The following is an 18,314-nucleotide window of genomic DNA, read 5'->3' on the forward strand; positions in this document are numbered from 1 at the left end:
AAGAAGCCAAAAATACAACACATCAGACCTAATGACTGTCTGTTGCCATCAATCAATATTACTTCCATTGACCTTAAGTATGTAGCTTATCTGCAGTCTCATTATCTGGAGTAATAAGTACACGCATTGCTACTAATTTCTATTGTGTGGTAGAGTCCATAAAGGCTGATGTTATGGGTCCAGATGACACGTGTCTGAGACACATGGACACAATTTATAGTTAGCAAATCTTATGTGGTAGCATTAAACTATATGGCAACAAAGGAGCTCTTGTGATATCATTGAACTTTGTAATGATCTGCTTTGGAATATGAATTTGACATCCTAGTATAGTGTGCCAGTATTTTGAACAAGGCTATTCAAAGGCCTGAATTATCATCTCAGCTGGAGAAAAACTCTCACCTCTCCCTTTCAACTATGCATCTGGATGTAGTGATCAAAGAGAGGAAAATAGATTTCTCTTTCACCCTCCTTCCCTCACCCCCTCTTCCTCCCTTCCTGACACTTGGAATACTGCTGTAGGAGCTTCCTTGGTTCCAGCAATGCCATATGCAGTATTTCAAGTGCCAAGGAGGGGAAAGAACAAGGTGGGGGAGACATCCTTAGTCAAGATGTCAAGCAGGAGTAAGAGATAGTTGCAAAGTTTGAGGCTAACATTACCATACTCCATTCTGAAGATTTTATTTTTGTTCATACAGAATCAATTTGAGCAATACTCCAATCAGTCCATCCTAAACACACAGAGAGGAGTGTTGGTGTGCATGTCCGCACCCACCCCCCTCCCATATGGAGCATCAGCATACCATTGCCTAATTGCACATGGAGTAGTTCATTCAAACTGTCCATCAAAATGTGATTTGAATACTATCTTAAATAATATTATAACTGTGCATTGAGGGGTGGTTTGGGGACACTCACACTCACAATTGGAGGACAGTGTTGTATGTCGTGTGAGAGGAAGATCTGTGCACCAACATTCCTTCTCCATGCATTCAAATGGGTCAGTTAGAGTATCATCCAAACCGGCCCAAAGATGTATTTAGATATTAATACAACATAAATACTGCTGCTATTAAGTGGTTGGGGCAAAAAGCATGAATAGGAAAAATAAAGAGTAATATGAAATTCAGTTATATAACAATGTGTAGTAAAATGCTATAAACAGCTGAATAACAAAAAATATATTCATTATTAATTAACTAATGGGGTCACTTAATACGTAAACAAAACTTCCATAATGAATTAATTCATTTGTCAGAAGAGTAAACCAAATACACAACTGACTGGATGGTTACAAAAATATTTATCCAGTCTAGCAATCTGCTCTGAGCTTTCAGATGCTCTGAGCTCTCTAACCCACAATGGCTTCCCCATTCATTTCAATGGAAGGAGTAAATATGTGGGTTTGTTCCTTTGCTCATGAAGACTGGCTTCTTCCATGGAAACAAAATGGAGAATCTCATTTGGGTATAAAATCCATGTCCCTATTTGGACTGGAATAACTGTGTGACATCAGCATAAGAGTCTTACCTGATAATAATCAGAGGAATAAAATATACTAGGAAGGCAACTGTGGTCATGTAGGGGATCCAATAAGAGTCATCTGGCCAGGTAGCCCAACACTGAACTTCCCCATTGGACAGTTGCTGCTTTCCGAATATGATCAGAGTGGGAATGGAGAACAGGAAAGAGAGACTCCAAGCGACCACAATGAGAACTTTTGCCTGCCTTTCTGTTCAAGAAAGAACAACAAGCGCTCATTAACACATGTACACTGTAGTTTATTCATCTGCTTCCACAGCAGCAAAGGTAAGCTCTTGACTTTGGATTAAGGAGAGGCAGTGGTGTGGCAACTTGCAGGACTGAGACGACTACAGGCCTATTCTCCTGCTCAAAGCCTGTGCTCATCTTGATTCTCCTCGTAGGCATTCAAACTGGGGCATTTGATTTAACAAGCACCCTGCTTCAAATGCTGTTTGTGGCACTTCTGGCTCAGACCCCAGTAGCTCCAATTGAAAAAAAAAAAAAAGTCTGGGAAAGACCTTTGTCTGAGGTCTTGGAGAGCCCCTGCCTGTCAGAATAGACCACTGGCCTAGGTGGACCAGTGTTTTGACTAATTATAAGTTGTTTTTATATGCTCATGTCTTTACCTAAATACTGTGGATGAGCTCATATGATTTGTATATTTTCACATAAAATGAATATTGCTTCCTTTTGACCCATTTCCCATCACCACCTCCTCAAAGAACTTCCTCAAGGTTGTCCTTTTAGGGCTTGCATGGGGTCTGCACAGCTTTTTCAGCTAAGGCCGCTGAATTATCCTAGTGAAGTCCCTTCAGGGTCTAGCCTGGGAGCTTCATGGGTTTTTAGGGCTGAGAAGCTGTTTCCTCAAAATAGCCTTAAAAACACTGATTTTCTTCATATAAATTATGAAGAAAACCTTTCCTTTCCAACAAAGTTTCTACATCATTGACAGGCCTATTTTCAATGTGAAACTGAAAACTGATCAATATCTAGCTTAGCCTTACTTACTTTAATTTTCAGCAATTTAAGGGGGAAACACTTCAACCCTTACTTTCAGATCCTTTTATAACAATTTAGTAATAGATCAAAAGGAAAAGAGGAAGTGTTTTGAAAGCTGTATCCTGTATAATAATCATTCTTCAGATATTTGTGACATATGGTTCCTATGATATTGCATCAGTTATATGGATGGGTTTAGAATATAAAGAGTTTATGGATGCTCTTTTTTATCTGTAGAAACATGATCTCCGTGTGGATGAATCACATGGACTATATTACCCCTGCTAAAAGAGCGATTACTCCTACTAAAAGAACAAAGAGTCTCCATTTAAAAGTTGTGATTCTCTTAGATTTAGCAGGGGGAGAGCAACTGGCTCTATCCATCCCCAGCACAGCATCCCTCCAGTAGCTGTTGCTGGCGTCTGTCTTATATTTCTTTTTTAGACTGTGAGCCCTTTGGGGGACAGGGAGCCATTCTATCTATCTATCTATCTATCTATCTATCTATCTATCTATCTATCTATCTATCTATATGTAAACCACTTTGGGGACTGTTGTTGAAAAGCGGTATATAAATATTTGTCATATATGTGTGTTTTAGGTTTTGTGTTTTTTTAAATAAAAAAATAACACATTTTGATGTATCCTTAGTATATTGTTGTGGTGATTATGCTTTCTTTGTACTTTAGAATGCTTTTGTATGAGTTCATGCAATTACAGCAGATGTGCCTATTATGTTTTGTAGTTTTCATGATTTAATAAAAGGCAAGTATTCTGAGTCTCTATTCAGAGATTTGGAGTACATGTAGAGGGGAGATTTGGATGACTACCCCCTTATGCAATTAAAGGATGTCCTGAGAGCATGTTGGGACATCCTTTAGTGACATCAGGGCATGAACATTCTTGGCACCAGTGGTGCACGTAAGTAATTTTGGAGCCTGGACCTAAAGGCCATTGGAGAGCCATGTGGTTTTCTTGGTAGAATACAGGAGGGGTTTACCATTGCCTCCTCCCACGCAGTATGAGTTGATGCCTTTCATCATCTTCCTATATCGCTGCTGCCCAATATGGAAACATACCAGTAGGGATTCGAACTGACAGCTTCTTGCTCTCTAGGCAAGTTGCTTCCCTGCTGAGCCATTAGGTGACTATATATGTGCAGATAGACAAAAATTAAAAATATAAATGGATATGCATGAAGACTTTTTATATACTAGAATTTTAAAAGCTCCTGTTAATTTTTAAGCATTTCTATTTTCCATCAACATTTATTATTAAAATATCCAATTATATTCATATTTGTGAGTATGTATACATATATATACTTGTGTGTATATGTATGTATGTATATATGTGTGAGTATCTATATTATTATTATGTTGTTGTTGTTGTTTACACAGTCAGACTGGTGTTATTGACTGGTTTCTTTTATCCAGACACCGAGTCCTTCCCAAGGACTTAGGATGGCTGAATTTTATTATCAATGTTGTTGCTGTTATTATAGATATCGTCACAGAATATAGGTTGTTCCCAGTAATGTTGCTTTTTGTAATTGGCTGATGGTTAATAATAATAATAATAATAATAATAATAATAATAATAATAATAATGTATTTATTTACACAGTCAGATAGGTGTTATTGACTGGTTTGTTTTATCCAGACATCGAGTTCTTCCCAAGGACCTGGGATGGCTGGATTTTATTATCAATGTTGTTGCTGTTATAGATATCGTCACAGAATATAGGCTGTTCCCAGTAAAGCTGCTTTTTGTAATTGGCTGATGGTGATTTCTGTGGCTCCTATGGTGTTGAAGTGCTCTTCAAGTTGTTTTGGAATTGCATCCAGGGCACCAATACCACTGGGATTATTTTGGTCTTTTTCTGCCACAGCCTTTCAATTTCAATTTGTAGATCTTTGTATTTTGTGATTTTTTCTATTTCTTTTTCTTCTGTTCTGCTATCCCCTGGTACTGCTTTGTCGATTATTTTGACTTCTTTTTCTTTCTTCTCAACTAAAGTTATATCTGGTGTATTGTGTGGCAGATGTTTGTCTGTTTGTAGTCAGAAGTCCCATCTTCATTTTCTACAACTTATTCAATTTTATGGTCCCACCAATTTTTCGCTACTGGTAGCTTGTATTTTTTGCAGATGTTCCAGTGTATCATCCCTGCTATCTTGTCATGCCTTTGTTTGTAGTCAGTCTGTGCGATCTTTTTACAACAGCTGATTAGGTGGTCTACTGTTTCATCTGCTTCTTTACAAAAGCGGCACTTGCTGTTTGTTGTTGATTTTTTAACTTTTGATCTTATTGCATTTGTTGTTATTATTATTATTATTTTATTTTTTATTTTTTATTGCAATTCCTGATCTTCCATATCACTTCAGTTACTTTCCAGATCGGGATTCTTCCCTGTTCTTTTAAAGAGATAATTAGTTGTTCATAATTTGTTGTCTGCTCTTTATGTTTCCTTTTTCAATCATATTTTCTTCTATTTTCTATATTTTCTATCTTCTATATTCTTCTATCTTCTATATTTTGACTAAGGCCAAATAATATGCAAATAGCAAGTATATGTCACCGTGAAGTTAAAAAGCAATTTGGCATGGTTATGAATAAAACAGGAATTACCGTGGTGATTCTCTTTATTTAGCAGGGGGAGAGTAACTGGCCCTATCCAGCCCCAGCACAGTATTTCGGGTGACTGTTGCTGGTGTGTGTCTTAAGTTTCTTTTTAGAATGTGAGCCCTTTGGGGACAGGGAGCCATCTTATTTGTTATTTCTCTTTGTAAACCGCCCTGAGCCATTTTTGGAAGGGCGGTATAGAAATCGAATTATTATTATTATTATTATTATTATTATTATTATTATTATTATTATTTAAAAAACACCTTTTCTGCCCAACAGCTGCCTTGCAGCCTCACCTGTATTTACAGAATTTCTCTGTAATTTATGTACAGTTAAGTAGCATGAGCATTTGTCAGATTGAAAAGACAGAAAGTTTCCCTTGAAGTAATTGCCAGAAGTTGCTAGTTGATATAGAAGTGGGAAATTGGATTGCCCTGAATCAAACTCCTGGTTTGAATGATAGGATTATAGCCAGCAAACTAAATGCAGGATATGAAAAGCAGACTCTTATCAAAGAGCAGTAGCCAGTAATATGCCTTGCTCTGCTTGGCTCTCTGAAATCTTAGCTAGACAACAGGAAAAATCCACTGGACCATGAATAATCTCCTGTTTCAAGCTCATTACTAGGGCTGCGCAGTACTGTCATTCCAACAGACATTTTGGCCATAATATCAAAATGAATTCAGACACAACAGCAGGGAGTCCTGACAGTTGGAACCTCCAGCTGAGCTCCCCACCATCAAGTCTGAACATACCTGTTAAATGCAAGTTAAACAGCCATTTGAAATGTAACTTCTTAGCTAAGAGGTGCTGGGCAGGCCATTTGAAGGTTAAATGGACACAGGGGCCGTTTGAAAGTCAAAAATGAAAGTGAAAGTTGATTTTTAAATGGGCTGCCTGGCACCACTCACTCAGAGGTGCTGCAAGGCCATTTCATTTAAAAGTTAATTTCAATAAAAATTAAATGGCCAGCACACTACATCTCAGTTGAAAGGTGGCACGCTGGCCATTTAACTGGGGTCCAACATCCTGTCAGGAAATGTCAGATTTCTGATCTGACACAACCCAACCTGACAATTGCATGTGTGTAGGTGGGCGGTGGGGTGCATGTCAGGCATCCCAACAATTTCTCTGTCAGTTTTTAGATGGCACAGTCCTACTTATCACCTCATAGAATTACGTTAAAATTATTTGGTGATTCTCCATATTAACACTCTTGAAACAATATGGAACTAAAGTGGGTTTATTAACAATACAAATTACAAATCTTTTCTTGTTATAGTTTTAATGAGTCACAGAAGAAATAAAAAGGTCACATCTGCATAGCGTAATTGGAAAGAGCTTTATGTGAAGCTGTTTTTGGAAGCATGTACAGAATTGGCATTGTGTGTATTATTGGGAGGACATTACTTTGTGATCCATCACCTGCACCAACTCTGTTGTCTTGTAGGTACATCATTTATATTGGCTTCCTGTTGTCTTCTCGCATGAATAATTGAGAACACAGTATTCTGGTACCTTACCACCTGCACTGGCTTCCTATTGTCTTCTGGGGAAAATTCAAGATTGTGTTTTGGGACACTACAGTGCTAGACAGCTTGTGCCCTAAACACTTATGAGAACACTTCCAATCTGGTGTCTCATCATCATAAACCTTCTTTTAACAATATCACCTGTGCTCCAAAGGCCATTAGGCATTAGAAGAAGTAATCTTGGTGGCGGGCTTGCGACAATCTCTCTCAACTGTGCAGGCGTGCCTCACAGTTAGCAAGAGACACTAGGCCAAACCGACAGGCCCAGTGGAGAGAAGGACTTCTCAGCTCACCCCACGGCAGACACCCCTTGGCCGTGGAGCGGCTGAAGTTAAAATGAGAGAGGTTCAGTTTGGTGGGGCGGGTGCAAGGTGGCTGCAGGCCACCCCCCCCGGCATTTGGAGGCCCCCCTGGACCTTAGAGGCTATGGACCTGGGCCCCAAGGTCCAGGGGTTAGAATGCCTCTGTGGCAGAGCATTAAAAAATGCCCTCACCTGAAATCTGAAGCAGAACAGTTCCAGAAAGCATCTATCATATGATTTTCTGGACCATATTTCTCAATTCATTGGCTTACTTGGTGTGTTTTGCAGATGTACCAAGGTTTTCTGTTGTGTGAGGAGGGAGAGGCAATTTTTGACCATCTCCCCTTACCCATACAGCTGCTTGTGCCTCTGAAATGATTTCCGAGAGCTGAGGTCCCATCAAGGACAAAGTTTTGGAAGTCACAGTCAGCTGCAGAGGCAAGGTAAATTGTCCCCCTTCACACAACAGAAAAAACGGACACATCTTGGAAAGTTAGTCTGGATGTTGGGCATTCATCACAGGAAAAATAACTAAGATACCATGGGAACTGCATCAAATGCACCCCTGCTAACTGGGCAAAGAGGCACCTTTTACTGTGGTGATTATTTAGCAGTGGGAGAGTAACTGGCCCTATTCACCCCCAGCACAGTACTTCTAGTGACTGTTGCTGGTGTCTATCTTATGTTTCTTTTTAGAATGTGAGTCCTTTGGGACAGGGTTCCATCTTATTTGTTTGTAATTTCTCTGTGTAAACCACCCTGAGCCATTTTTGGAAGGGCGGTATAGAAATTGAATTAATAATAATAATAAGAAGAAGAAGAAGAAGGAGACCAGGAAAATCAGGACCATCAATCATGCTCTGCACCCCCGCAGTGATGTAGATAGGCTATACCTCCCTCGCAGCTCAGGTGGAAGAGGAATGCTACAAGTCCATCAAAGAGCAGAGGAGGAGAAAAGAGGCCTTGAAGAATATATCAAGGACAGTGAAGAAGATGCACTTCAAATGGTCAAGAACGAGAAACTATTCAACACCAATGAAAGAAAGCAGGCCTACAAGAAAGAACAAGTCAAGAACCGAGCAGAAAAATGGAGAAATAAGCCCCTGCATGGTCAATATTTGCACAATATAAGTGGAAAATCAGACATCACCAAGACCTGGCAATGGCTTAAGAATGGCAACTTGAAGAAAGAAACAAAGGGTTTAATACTGGCTGCACAAGAACAGGCACTAAGAACAAATGCAATAAGAGCAAAAGTCAAAAAATCCACAACAAACATCAAGTGCCGCCTTTGTAAAGAAGCAGATGAAACAGTAGACTACCTAATCAGCTGTTGTAAAAAGATTGCACAGACTGACTACAAACAAAGGCATGACAAGATAGCAGGGATGATACACTGGAACATCTGCAAAAAAAACCCAAGCTACCTGTAGCCAAAAATTGGTGGGACCATAAAATTGAAAAAGTGGTAGAAAATGAAGATGTGAAAATACTTCGGGATTTGCAACTACAAACAGACAAACATCTGCCACACAATACACAATACAGATATAACTGTAGTCGATAAGAAAGAAAAACAAGTTAAAATAATCAACATAGCAATATCAGGGGATAGCAGAATAGAAAAAAAAAGAAATAGAAAAAAATCACAAAATACAAAGATCTATAAATTGAAATTGAAAGGCTGTGGCAGAAAAAGACCAAAATAATCCCAGTGGTAATTGGTGCCCTGGGTGCAGTTAGGGATGTGCACAAAACCGGTTTGCCCGGTTTGGTTCGAATTCGAACCAGGTTCGAACCAGGAGTGGGTGGTTCGGTTTTGGTTTTGCTCGAACCTCCCCCTGGTTCGGTTCAAATTCGAACCAGTTCACACTGGTTAGAACTGGTTCAGACACCCAAAAATTGGTAGGATGGTATCTTGCACCCAGGGGTACCTGCCACCCAAACCCCAAAGCAATCGGACACTCGCATGATTTTTTAAATGAATTTTTGAAAATTATTTCTTTTTTTCTCATAGGATATAATGGGACTCCAACCAGCCCATTATTCCTCATTATTCCTTATTGTGGAGCACCCATGGGTGCCAACAACCATGCAAACCCCGAAGCAATCAGACACCCCTATGATTTTTTATGAATATTTGAAATATTGGCACCCTTGCTCTGGGCCACCCCAGCACCCCCCAAGTGCAGTTATGGGGCTGCTAAAACCTCCATTCTTCCCTATGGAGAAAAACCTTAAAGCCACTTGTGGGGTGCTGGGGTGGCCCAGAGTGAGTGGTGGTCTAGTGCAAAGAGGGTGCTAACCCATGGGGTACTGTGTTTTGTTGTTTCAGAAGTGTTCTGAGTGTAGATTCTTTGGTAGCATATAAGATTTTCAATGACAAACCATGAATCCACTCTCATTGCTAACCTTAAAGACAAATAAACTTCAAAAATCACTTAAAAATCAGCCCTTTGCCCAATTCCTTTCAAATAATTCTGATAGCTACCTGCCCCCCCTTGGGCACTACCACCCACCACACTCTGCTCTAGGCCACCCCTTAGCCCCCGACGTGAAGCTATACATTTGCTGACACCTCCATGCTTCTTTATGGAGAAAAACCTTAAAGATGTGTAAACTTCAAAAATCACTTAAAAATCAGCCCTTTGCCCAATTCCTTTCAAATAATTCTGATAGCTTCCTTGCCCACCCTAGGAACTACCACCCATCACATTCTGCTCTACGACACCCCTTTCCCCCCGATGTGAAGCTATACATTTGCTGCAATCCTCGTTATTCCCTATGAGGAATTCAAAAATAATTTAAAAATTCACCAATAATCAGAGGAGTGTCCAATTGCCTTGGGGTTTTGTGGGTGGTAGGCACCCCTGTCTGTATACCACCCACCCCACTTTTGTGCCCCTAGGTGCTACACAATAGGGGATATGAACTGGTTCTGGTCCCATTATACTCTAGAAGAATAATAATTGAAAATATTTCAAATATTCATAAAAGATCATAGTACTGTCCGATTGCTTCAGGGTTGGGGTGGTTGTTGGCACCCATGGGTGCTCCACAATAATGTATAATGGCCTAGTTCAAGTCCCATTATATCCTATGAGAAAAAAATAGAAATATTTTTCAAAAATTCATAAAAAATCGTACGAGTGTCCGATTGCTTTGGGGTTTGGATGGCAGGTACCCCTGGGTGCCAGATACCATTCTACCAATTTTTGGATGTCCAAACTGGTTCTAACTGGTTTTATCCAGTTCTAACTGGTTCAATCCGGTTCAAACCTGTTCGAATCGAACCACCTGCAGCTCGAACCTGATGGCTGGTTTGGTTCGAATTCGAACCTTCGAACCACCCTGGTTCGAATTCGAACTGGTTCGCACATCCCTAGGTGCAGTTCCAAAAGACCTTGAATAGCACCTCAACACTATAGAGGCCACAGAAATCACCATCGGCCAATTAAAAAAAAAAACTTTACTGGGAACAGCCTATATTCTGTGACAATATCTATAACAACAGCAACAACATTGACAATAAAATTCAGCCATCCCAGTTCCTTGGGAAGGACTCGATGTCTGGATAAAACAAACCAGTCAATAACACCTGTCTGACTGTGTAAATAAATAATAATAAAATAAATGTACAAGAGCTGTAATTGCTACCATTCTTGTACGTAGATATATTTTTCACTTGATAATCTCAATCAATCATTGCATGATCGGCCATCATGGACCATAGCCTAATTACACCAGGCAATTTCACAACAATGGGAACAGATTTAATATAATAAAGCCAATCATAGACTGGTTATTATCATTTTTAATCTGAACACGCAAATGCACTGTATGGAACATCTGGCAAAAACTAACTTGATGAAGATTAGTTTCAGTATTTAATCATCTTCAGTATCTTTATAATTAATCCTTGAAAACATGCCTGTGGGGATGCGTCCCAGCACCCAGCGGATTGGCTGGGCAGCGGAGGTGCCGGATTGGCTGGGCGGTGGGAGCTCACATGCGGCAGGAGGCCATTGAGCTGCTGCCGGGGGAAATAGAGGTGGCCACGGCGAGGAGGCGGCGGTGGCTCCAGCCGTGGTGAGGTGGTGGCTTGTGCGCCCGCCAGGGTCAGGAGGCAGCTGGGCCGCCAGGAAGAGGAGGCGGTGGCTGGAGGGGACGGAGAAACCAGCAGGAGAAACCCTGGGCGAGTGGTGGGAGAGAAGCTGGCCAGGTCAGGCAGGCGTCAGAGGTGCCTGCCAGAAGACAGAGTCAGGAAGAAGGGGCTGAAGAGGCGGGAGAGTCGAACTAGCAGTGCAGAAGCTATGCACCCGGTCAGCTAGTTAAGAATATTTACCTTATTGGAATTTGATGTGGTTCAACTTCCAACCATTTCGTCTTATTGAACAGCAATTTGAACACGTTAATATTCAGACTTTACCTTTCACAAAACTTCTTACGTACTGTAATTAGGAAATCCATTAAACCTATATCTTTGATGAAATCCTTTGAGACAGAGCTCAACATGATGTGGGACACAGGGTTATTACTAAAAACAACATCCCCATAATATGTCATATCACCTACCCTGTAGCATTACATGATTATGAGGTATGTTTCCCTGCACTTGCTCCACATGTTTGACTGATTTGGTAAGTGGGCAAACTGTGATGAAGTCACAACGGGGTAGGCAATGCTTCATATTATGGGGAATTGTTGGGTCCTGTTTTTGTCAGCAGCCCCCTATCTGTAATAAGCATTTCTGCTCTAAATATCAAACTAGACATTGTAAGTGCACAATTAATGTTTGCATGCTTTTAAAATGCTAAATAGTTGCTGCTGGCTCCCCTGAGCTGTTTCCTTCTGTCACAATCCGGATCTGAATGGCCCCTGGCAGCTATTTTCCCAAGAAAAGCTTCTTTTGATGCAGTCTTGCTCCGCAGAGCATATTTTCCAATTTAAAATTATTCTGGTAGCTCTCTTCCTGATAGCACATCCTCCACCATTGTCCAAAACTGCAGTTGCGATATCTGTGAACACACAGGTAAAAATCATTTCCCTGTGCTTGTTCACGATTACCTTAAGTATATTTTAAAATCAATACTATGGAGAATTGCATTGACATTGATGGAATTCTTGCTGAACTTAAAATAACATGATTAAGGTCCATGGCCTTAAACTAATTAAAACTTTGAAATCAGAGCTGTGCTGTTACAGAAACTCAACCATGGATAGTTTCCCTTCATTTTATTAACTTTTGGATTCCTAATTGCTTTTTCCCACAATGGAAGCTCTTTAATACTCTTTTAAGTAAAGTATCACTTCACATGAAATGTATTAATAGTATTAAAATGCCAAAGGCCAATACCACAGGCATTTGAAAAATAGCAAGAGAGCCTGAACAGTGCTCAAGAATATGAATTAATAAGGGAGGGTAGAGCATTATGCATAGCAAAAAGACTATTTGCACTCATTGAAAAGTTATCTAGTGAAATGAAGCTATTGAGGGGGGAAAGAACTAGTGTGGTGGGGGAAACCCTCTTACCTCCTTGAAAGAACTTCATTGGATACACTATGGCATGATATCTGTCTATACTTAGCGATACCAAGATGTAAGTTGAGGCATACAGTAGTACAACCTAGAGCAGAAAGAAACAGAAAATCATTTGCTATAGGGTAGCCAGTTATTAATATTTGGAAGGTAATTCTTTTTTAGCCACCCAAACTAGCCTGCTCATCTATATAGGGGGGAAAAGAAAGATTGTGCTGTCGAGTCAGAGTTGACTCTTGTCGAACACAGAGCCATATGGTTAACTTGGTATACCCTATTTTCCCGAAAGTAAGACCTAGCAGTAATTTCTGATGTACCGCTAATTGCCCTAGTGCATTTTGGGGGGCTAAAATTAATATAAGACACTGTCTTATTTTCGGGGAAACACGGTATTTACACACACACACGCAATGGCCTTTCGAGTTCCCAAGACTTGTGTGAGCTTTCAGAATGTCAAAAACATATAGAGATAAGAAAATGCTAAACTCAACTCATTCTATGGGGAGGGAGCACTCCTATATTTTCTGCTATGTTTTGTTCAGGGTGGGGAAAAGAAAATATGCCATTGTTGCCCCAGTACAGCTATGCTCAAATCATGGATTTCTCTGGGCAGCTCTCATTCCCACCCCAGGTGAGGGTGTGGGGAGGGTCTAAAGAAACTAGAAGCTGGGCAGGCTGTGTGAATCTATCATTGAGTCTATGGCATTCAGTGGAAACTGAATGTCCAGGTAGGTGTCAGTAGAAAAAGATAGGGGGAAATGATGTTGTGGGGGGAGGAGGAGGATGCTCCAGTTTTCTGGAGGTAGGATAGGTGCGGTGGGGGAAGGATGTGTGCGGAGAGGTTAAAAAAACACACCCTTTCCTGTACAATACAGGGGTGTTTCAGGAGAAAGGGACCACTAGAGCAGGGATCCTCAGTGTTGGGTCCCCAGATGTTATTGGTCTTCAACTCCCATAATCCCCAGCCCCAGTAGCCTTTGGTTGGCCATTATGGGAGTTGAAGTCCAATGACATGACATCTGGGGACCCAATGTTGAGAATCCCTGTGCTAGAGGACTGATACTCTTTAAAAGGGCTGGGGATAGCAGGATTTTGTTGCATGCCCTACTTGTTACGTATAATGCTAATTTGTTGCAAGTTTTCCTCCCTGAAGTTTACCACAAAGTCACTCCCTGACGGGCGTATTGCTGACCACGGAGATTGGTGCACAGAGGCCAGGTGAGTGGCAAAGCCACAGCAGCCACCTCATGGGATATCCAGTAGGACGCCTCTGCTCACAGTAGCTTGCAGGTGCTGGCGGTATCGCTGGTAAAAGTAAAGTGTACTGTCAAGTTGATTTCAACACCTGGCAGAGCTCTGTGGTTTTCTTTGGTAGAATACAGGAGGGGTTTACCATTGCCTCCTCCCATGCAGTATGAGATTATGCCTTTCAGCATCTTCCTATATCGCTGCTGCCCGATATAGTACCAGCAGGGATTCGAACCGGCAACCTTCTGCTTGTTAGCCAAGCATTTCCCCGCTGCGCCACTTAAGGTTTGTGGTATCACCAGTAGTCACTTTCTAAAGGTACCTCTCATGGCCCTCCCAGTGCCACCCTCACCAGCCGCCACTGTTCCATGATAAAACTTGTAATATCAGCCAGACTTATTGTCATGTCCATTCATTAATCATATATGAGTATCATGCTCACTTTGGTAGGGCCAACATCTAAGACTTATTCCAGTGGCACATTAGGACAGGGCATACCCACAGCTAGTGTCACCTAACAATGTTGTGACATGACACCAGTGACTTCTCATCTTAACCCACCTCACAGAACTGTTGTGAAGTTAAAGTGGAATAAACCCCACGTTTGCTGCCCTGGGCTCCTAAAGGAGTTCATAAATATGAAGGATAATAATTAAAATCCCAATATTTTACTTTAATTAGTTTTGATTCCCCAAGATGTAAGCTTATAAGCTTATGGCTTATGTTCAAGAGTTACTTTCTTTTCACACTGAAAGCTCCTGAACAAACATACCTGATATATGTGTAGGATCATGCAATGAACATGATTAAATCAATCCATAGAATTCAAAACATATTAGATTTCCATTCTGAAAGGTTAATTAGTTAATGGAATAACATTCCATTCCTGGTTGTTAATGTACTGCACTTTTCTGATTTAGAGTGGTTCAAGTTTTTTTCACAATAGTCAAGTAATTACAATAGGAAAATAATTAAAGAATAAACACATTACAAAATAGACATTTATCTGCCTTGTACCTGCAAATAGCGAACTATTCGGCAGACGAGGTCAGGGGCCATGAAATCTCCAGTGAAGCGCCAAATTATATCAGTCATTATATTTATGAAGCCTGTAAAACAATCTGTTGAGAAATACCAAAATACATAATTAGAGAGACACAAATATATGGCTGCTACAGTGTCATCATGGACTACAATCCTATTTCCTGCAAGCAGGGAGAGCAGCTGTAGAGTGCTTGATATGAACAAGCTGGCAAACCCCTCTTTGGAATTGGGGTCTGCTCTGAGAATCCAAAAGGCCAGATTGAGGCCTGTGTCTGGGAGTGTGTTATTGGAAGAGACAACTAGGATGTGAGCTTTTGATTTTGCAGAACTACAGTAACGGAATGGAATGGAATTATCCATTCTATAGTCAAGGATTGACTAGAGGAGGAAATTCAACCCTCTTTGTCTCCTTGAAGTTATTTATGCATTGTGCTATGCTGATGTCAGTCATGAGAACTAGCTTGAAACCTGCTGAGAGTAATCATATTTAGAAGGTCTTAGGAAACTGCACTTGATATTAATATCTACATATTTTAGGGATGCATATTTTCACACAGTAACTGCTGAATTGCTTTGTATGCTATCTTTTAATAACATTCTTGGAACTGGAAGGCACCAACCAAGCTTTGAGAACTGAGCAACCTGGGTCAGGCTGGTCAAAGACAGACATGATTCCATTTGAATCAATAAACAAAGTATCAAGCCCAGCCCTGATAGGCTCCTTGCCCTGATATGGTATGAGAGAGTTTGGGGAAGGGGCAATTTGTTTACATTAAGGATGGAGACATAGAAAGAATTGATGTGACTATTTTTGAGTTGAGATATAACAAGGAGGATTGAGGAGAGCTTATAAAAGGGGGATACATACCCCTCCCAAAGGAGGAAAAAGAACAAGCAGGGGAGAAAAGAACAGCAAGTCAGGGAGACATATTCTCCCAGGGAGTGGATGACTGCCCTATCAAAGGGAGACATCTGCTCCTGCCCCAGGGGCTAACATGTGAACCTTAGGCAAAAGCTACCTGTGCTTCGTAGCCATTGCTGGATATTTTACCTAAGCTGCCTGGAAAGCCTACAGCATCCCAGGTACTTCCTCAAGGCCTCCTGACCAGATAGCAGATGGCGCTGACCAGTAAGAGCCAGCGTAAGAGACAGTAAGAGAGCCAGTGTGGTGTAGTGGTTAGAGTGCTGGAATAGGACTGGGGAGACCTGAGTTCAAATCCCCATTCAGCCATAAAATTAGCTGGGTGACTCTGGGCCAGTCACTTCTTTCTCAGCCTAACCTACTTCACAGGGTTGTTATGAAAGAGAAACTCAAGTATGTAGTACACCGCTCTGGGCTCCTCGGAGGAAGAGTGGGATATAAATGTAAATAATAATAATAATAATAATAATAATAATAATAATAATAATAATAGCAGATCCCCCAGTGAGGCACTACCTTGACGTGGTTGTGGGGCTTGTGTGCTCTGATGAAGGTGAGAACTATGCCAGAGGTCCAACCATACTGGACAGGTCTCACCAGAGGAGCCAGACAAAGAGTGCCTCTCCCATCAACAATATGGTGAGATGTAACTTTAATAAATCTATACCGGATCGGTCGTCGCCTGGGTCAACAAGGATCGCGCCAGGTGCTATAGTCCCTGGACATCTGGTGGCAGGTGGGCAACAGGACTCAGGATCTTCAGTTGAGCAACCAGGGCTGGAGACAGCAAAGCTACTGGAAGAAACGTCGCTTAACCGAAAAAAATATACAAAAAATGCCAACAAGGAAATAATGATCTGCTATTACAAGTCTAGTCCAACTAGAAGAGGTTATTTAAAAAGAATGTACCCAATTTGGAAAGAGAAGCATCCAGATACAGAAATAACAGAACAAAGGCTAGCAGACCAGAGAAGATTCATAATAAGAAATAAAGTATTCACAGAAGTTGAGCTGGAAGAACTGCAAAGAGCAACACAGGCTCAAGATATGGAAGAAGAATTACCACCAACTGAAGCAGTTGCTCAGGCGCAGATGGAGGAGGTGTTGGAAATAGAGGATACCACCGTTGCTGAACTGTTTCAAAATCAAAACCAGGCAACCTCCCCTTTGCCTTCACCTCAAAAACCCAAATGCCGTTTAACAGAAAAGCAACAAGAACTAAAGCAAAAAATAACTGAGCACATGAACCAAACAACCAACAGGGTTCGACTTCCAGCTCTAAAAACAGTTGCCAAAAAACAACTTGCTCAGGCATTAAAAGATGTCAATGCTGCACTTGCAGAAATAACAACCAAGAATTTGCAAGAAACAAACCAACTAATGTACAGTGCAGCAACAATAACAACACAAGAGCTCGGATATAAGATCAGTGGACCTGTCAAAAAAGAAAGGAGTACATCACCTAAATGGAAGATTTGATTAGAAAATAAAATCTCCAGGCTTAGATCAGATGCTAGTAAATTGAAAGATATGAAAGACAAGAAGCTGAAGAATGAAAACACCAAACAGTATCTGATTCAAAAATACCACCTAGATTCAAGGAAAATTAGAAAAGTCCTGGAAATAATAAAGCAGCAAATAACAGCAGTGTCAAAGAAGATTAGCAGATATGAAGCCAGAATTACACAACACAGGCAGAATCTCCAATTCCAGTCGAATCAGAGACGTTTCTACCAAAGCATAGAAGGAGAAACTGCAAGAAACGTAGAAACACCAAATAAAGAAGAAACAGTGCAAATCTGGGGGAAATTATGGGACAATCCAATAGATTATAATAAAAAAGCAGGCTGGATGAAAGAGGTCAAAAAATGTAACCAACAAATGCAAGATCTAATAATAACAACAGAATTAATAAGTGAAACAGCAAAGAAAATTAAAAATTGGACTGTGCCAGGCGACGATGAACTGCATGGCTTCTGGCTTAAACACACAATAAGCCTACATAAACAACTATCAAAACAATTCAATCACATTATGAAAGGCGGTGATATTGAACAATGGCTAACAACTGGGAAAACTCATCTCATTATGAAAGACCCAGCAAACGGTGCAGTTCCAAGTAATTATAGCCGGATAACCTGCCTGCCAACCATGTTCAAATTATTAACTGGAATAATAGCAGATGAAGTGATGCAACACTTATTAACTAACAAACAGCTTCCAGTTGAACAGAAAGGAAATTGCCCGAACACCAGAGGCACAAAAGACCAGCTGCTGATTGACAAAATGATTTTAGAAAACTGCAAGAGAAGAAATACAAATCTAAGTGTTGCATGGATTGACTACAAGAAAGCCTTCGATTCATTGCCTCACACATGGATACTAAAATGTTTAGAAACAGCTGGTGTCAGCAAAAACATTCAGGTATTTATTAAAAAAGCAATGAGCATGTGGAGTACACAGTTAACAATCAATGGCGGGGCACTTGGACAGGTTAGCATTAGAAGAGGCATTTTCCAATGGGACTCACTATCCCCTCTATTGTTTGTAATCGCCATGACCCCACTTTCACAAATA

The 18,314-nt window shown here is 40.7% G+C and overlaps 1 protein-coding gene across 4 annotated transcripts in view; it reads right to left on the minus strand.

Moving 5' to 3' along the window:
• The window catches only part of NPSR1 (neuropeptide S receptor 1), a 166,076-nt gene that overhangs the window by 26,769 nt on the left and 120,993 nt on the right, over positions 1-18,314 (minus strand). For all 4 annotated transcript variants that reach the window (XM_053265534.1, XM_053265535.1, XM_053265537.1 and 1 more), the window contains 3 exons: positions 14,789-14,892; positions 12,518-12,611; positions 1,531-1,732 (listed from right to left, as the gene is read on the minus strand). In XM_053265534.1, coding sequence (XP_053121509.1) covers positions 1,531-1,732; positions 12,518-12,611; positions 14,789-14,892 — 400 coding nt within the window. The remainder of the gene's footprint in view (positions 1-1,530; positions 1,733-12,517; positions 12,612-14,788; positions 14,893-18,314) is intronic.

This window comes from Hemicordylus capensis, chromosome 6 (assembly GCF_027244095.1).
Source record: "Hemicordylus capensis ecotype Gifberg chromosome 6, rHemCap1.1.pri, whole genome shotgun sequence".
In the NCBI taxonomy this organism is placed as follows: Eukaryota; Metazoa; Chordata; class Lepidosauria; order Squamata; family Cordylidae; genus Hemicordylus; species Hemicordylus capensis.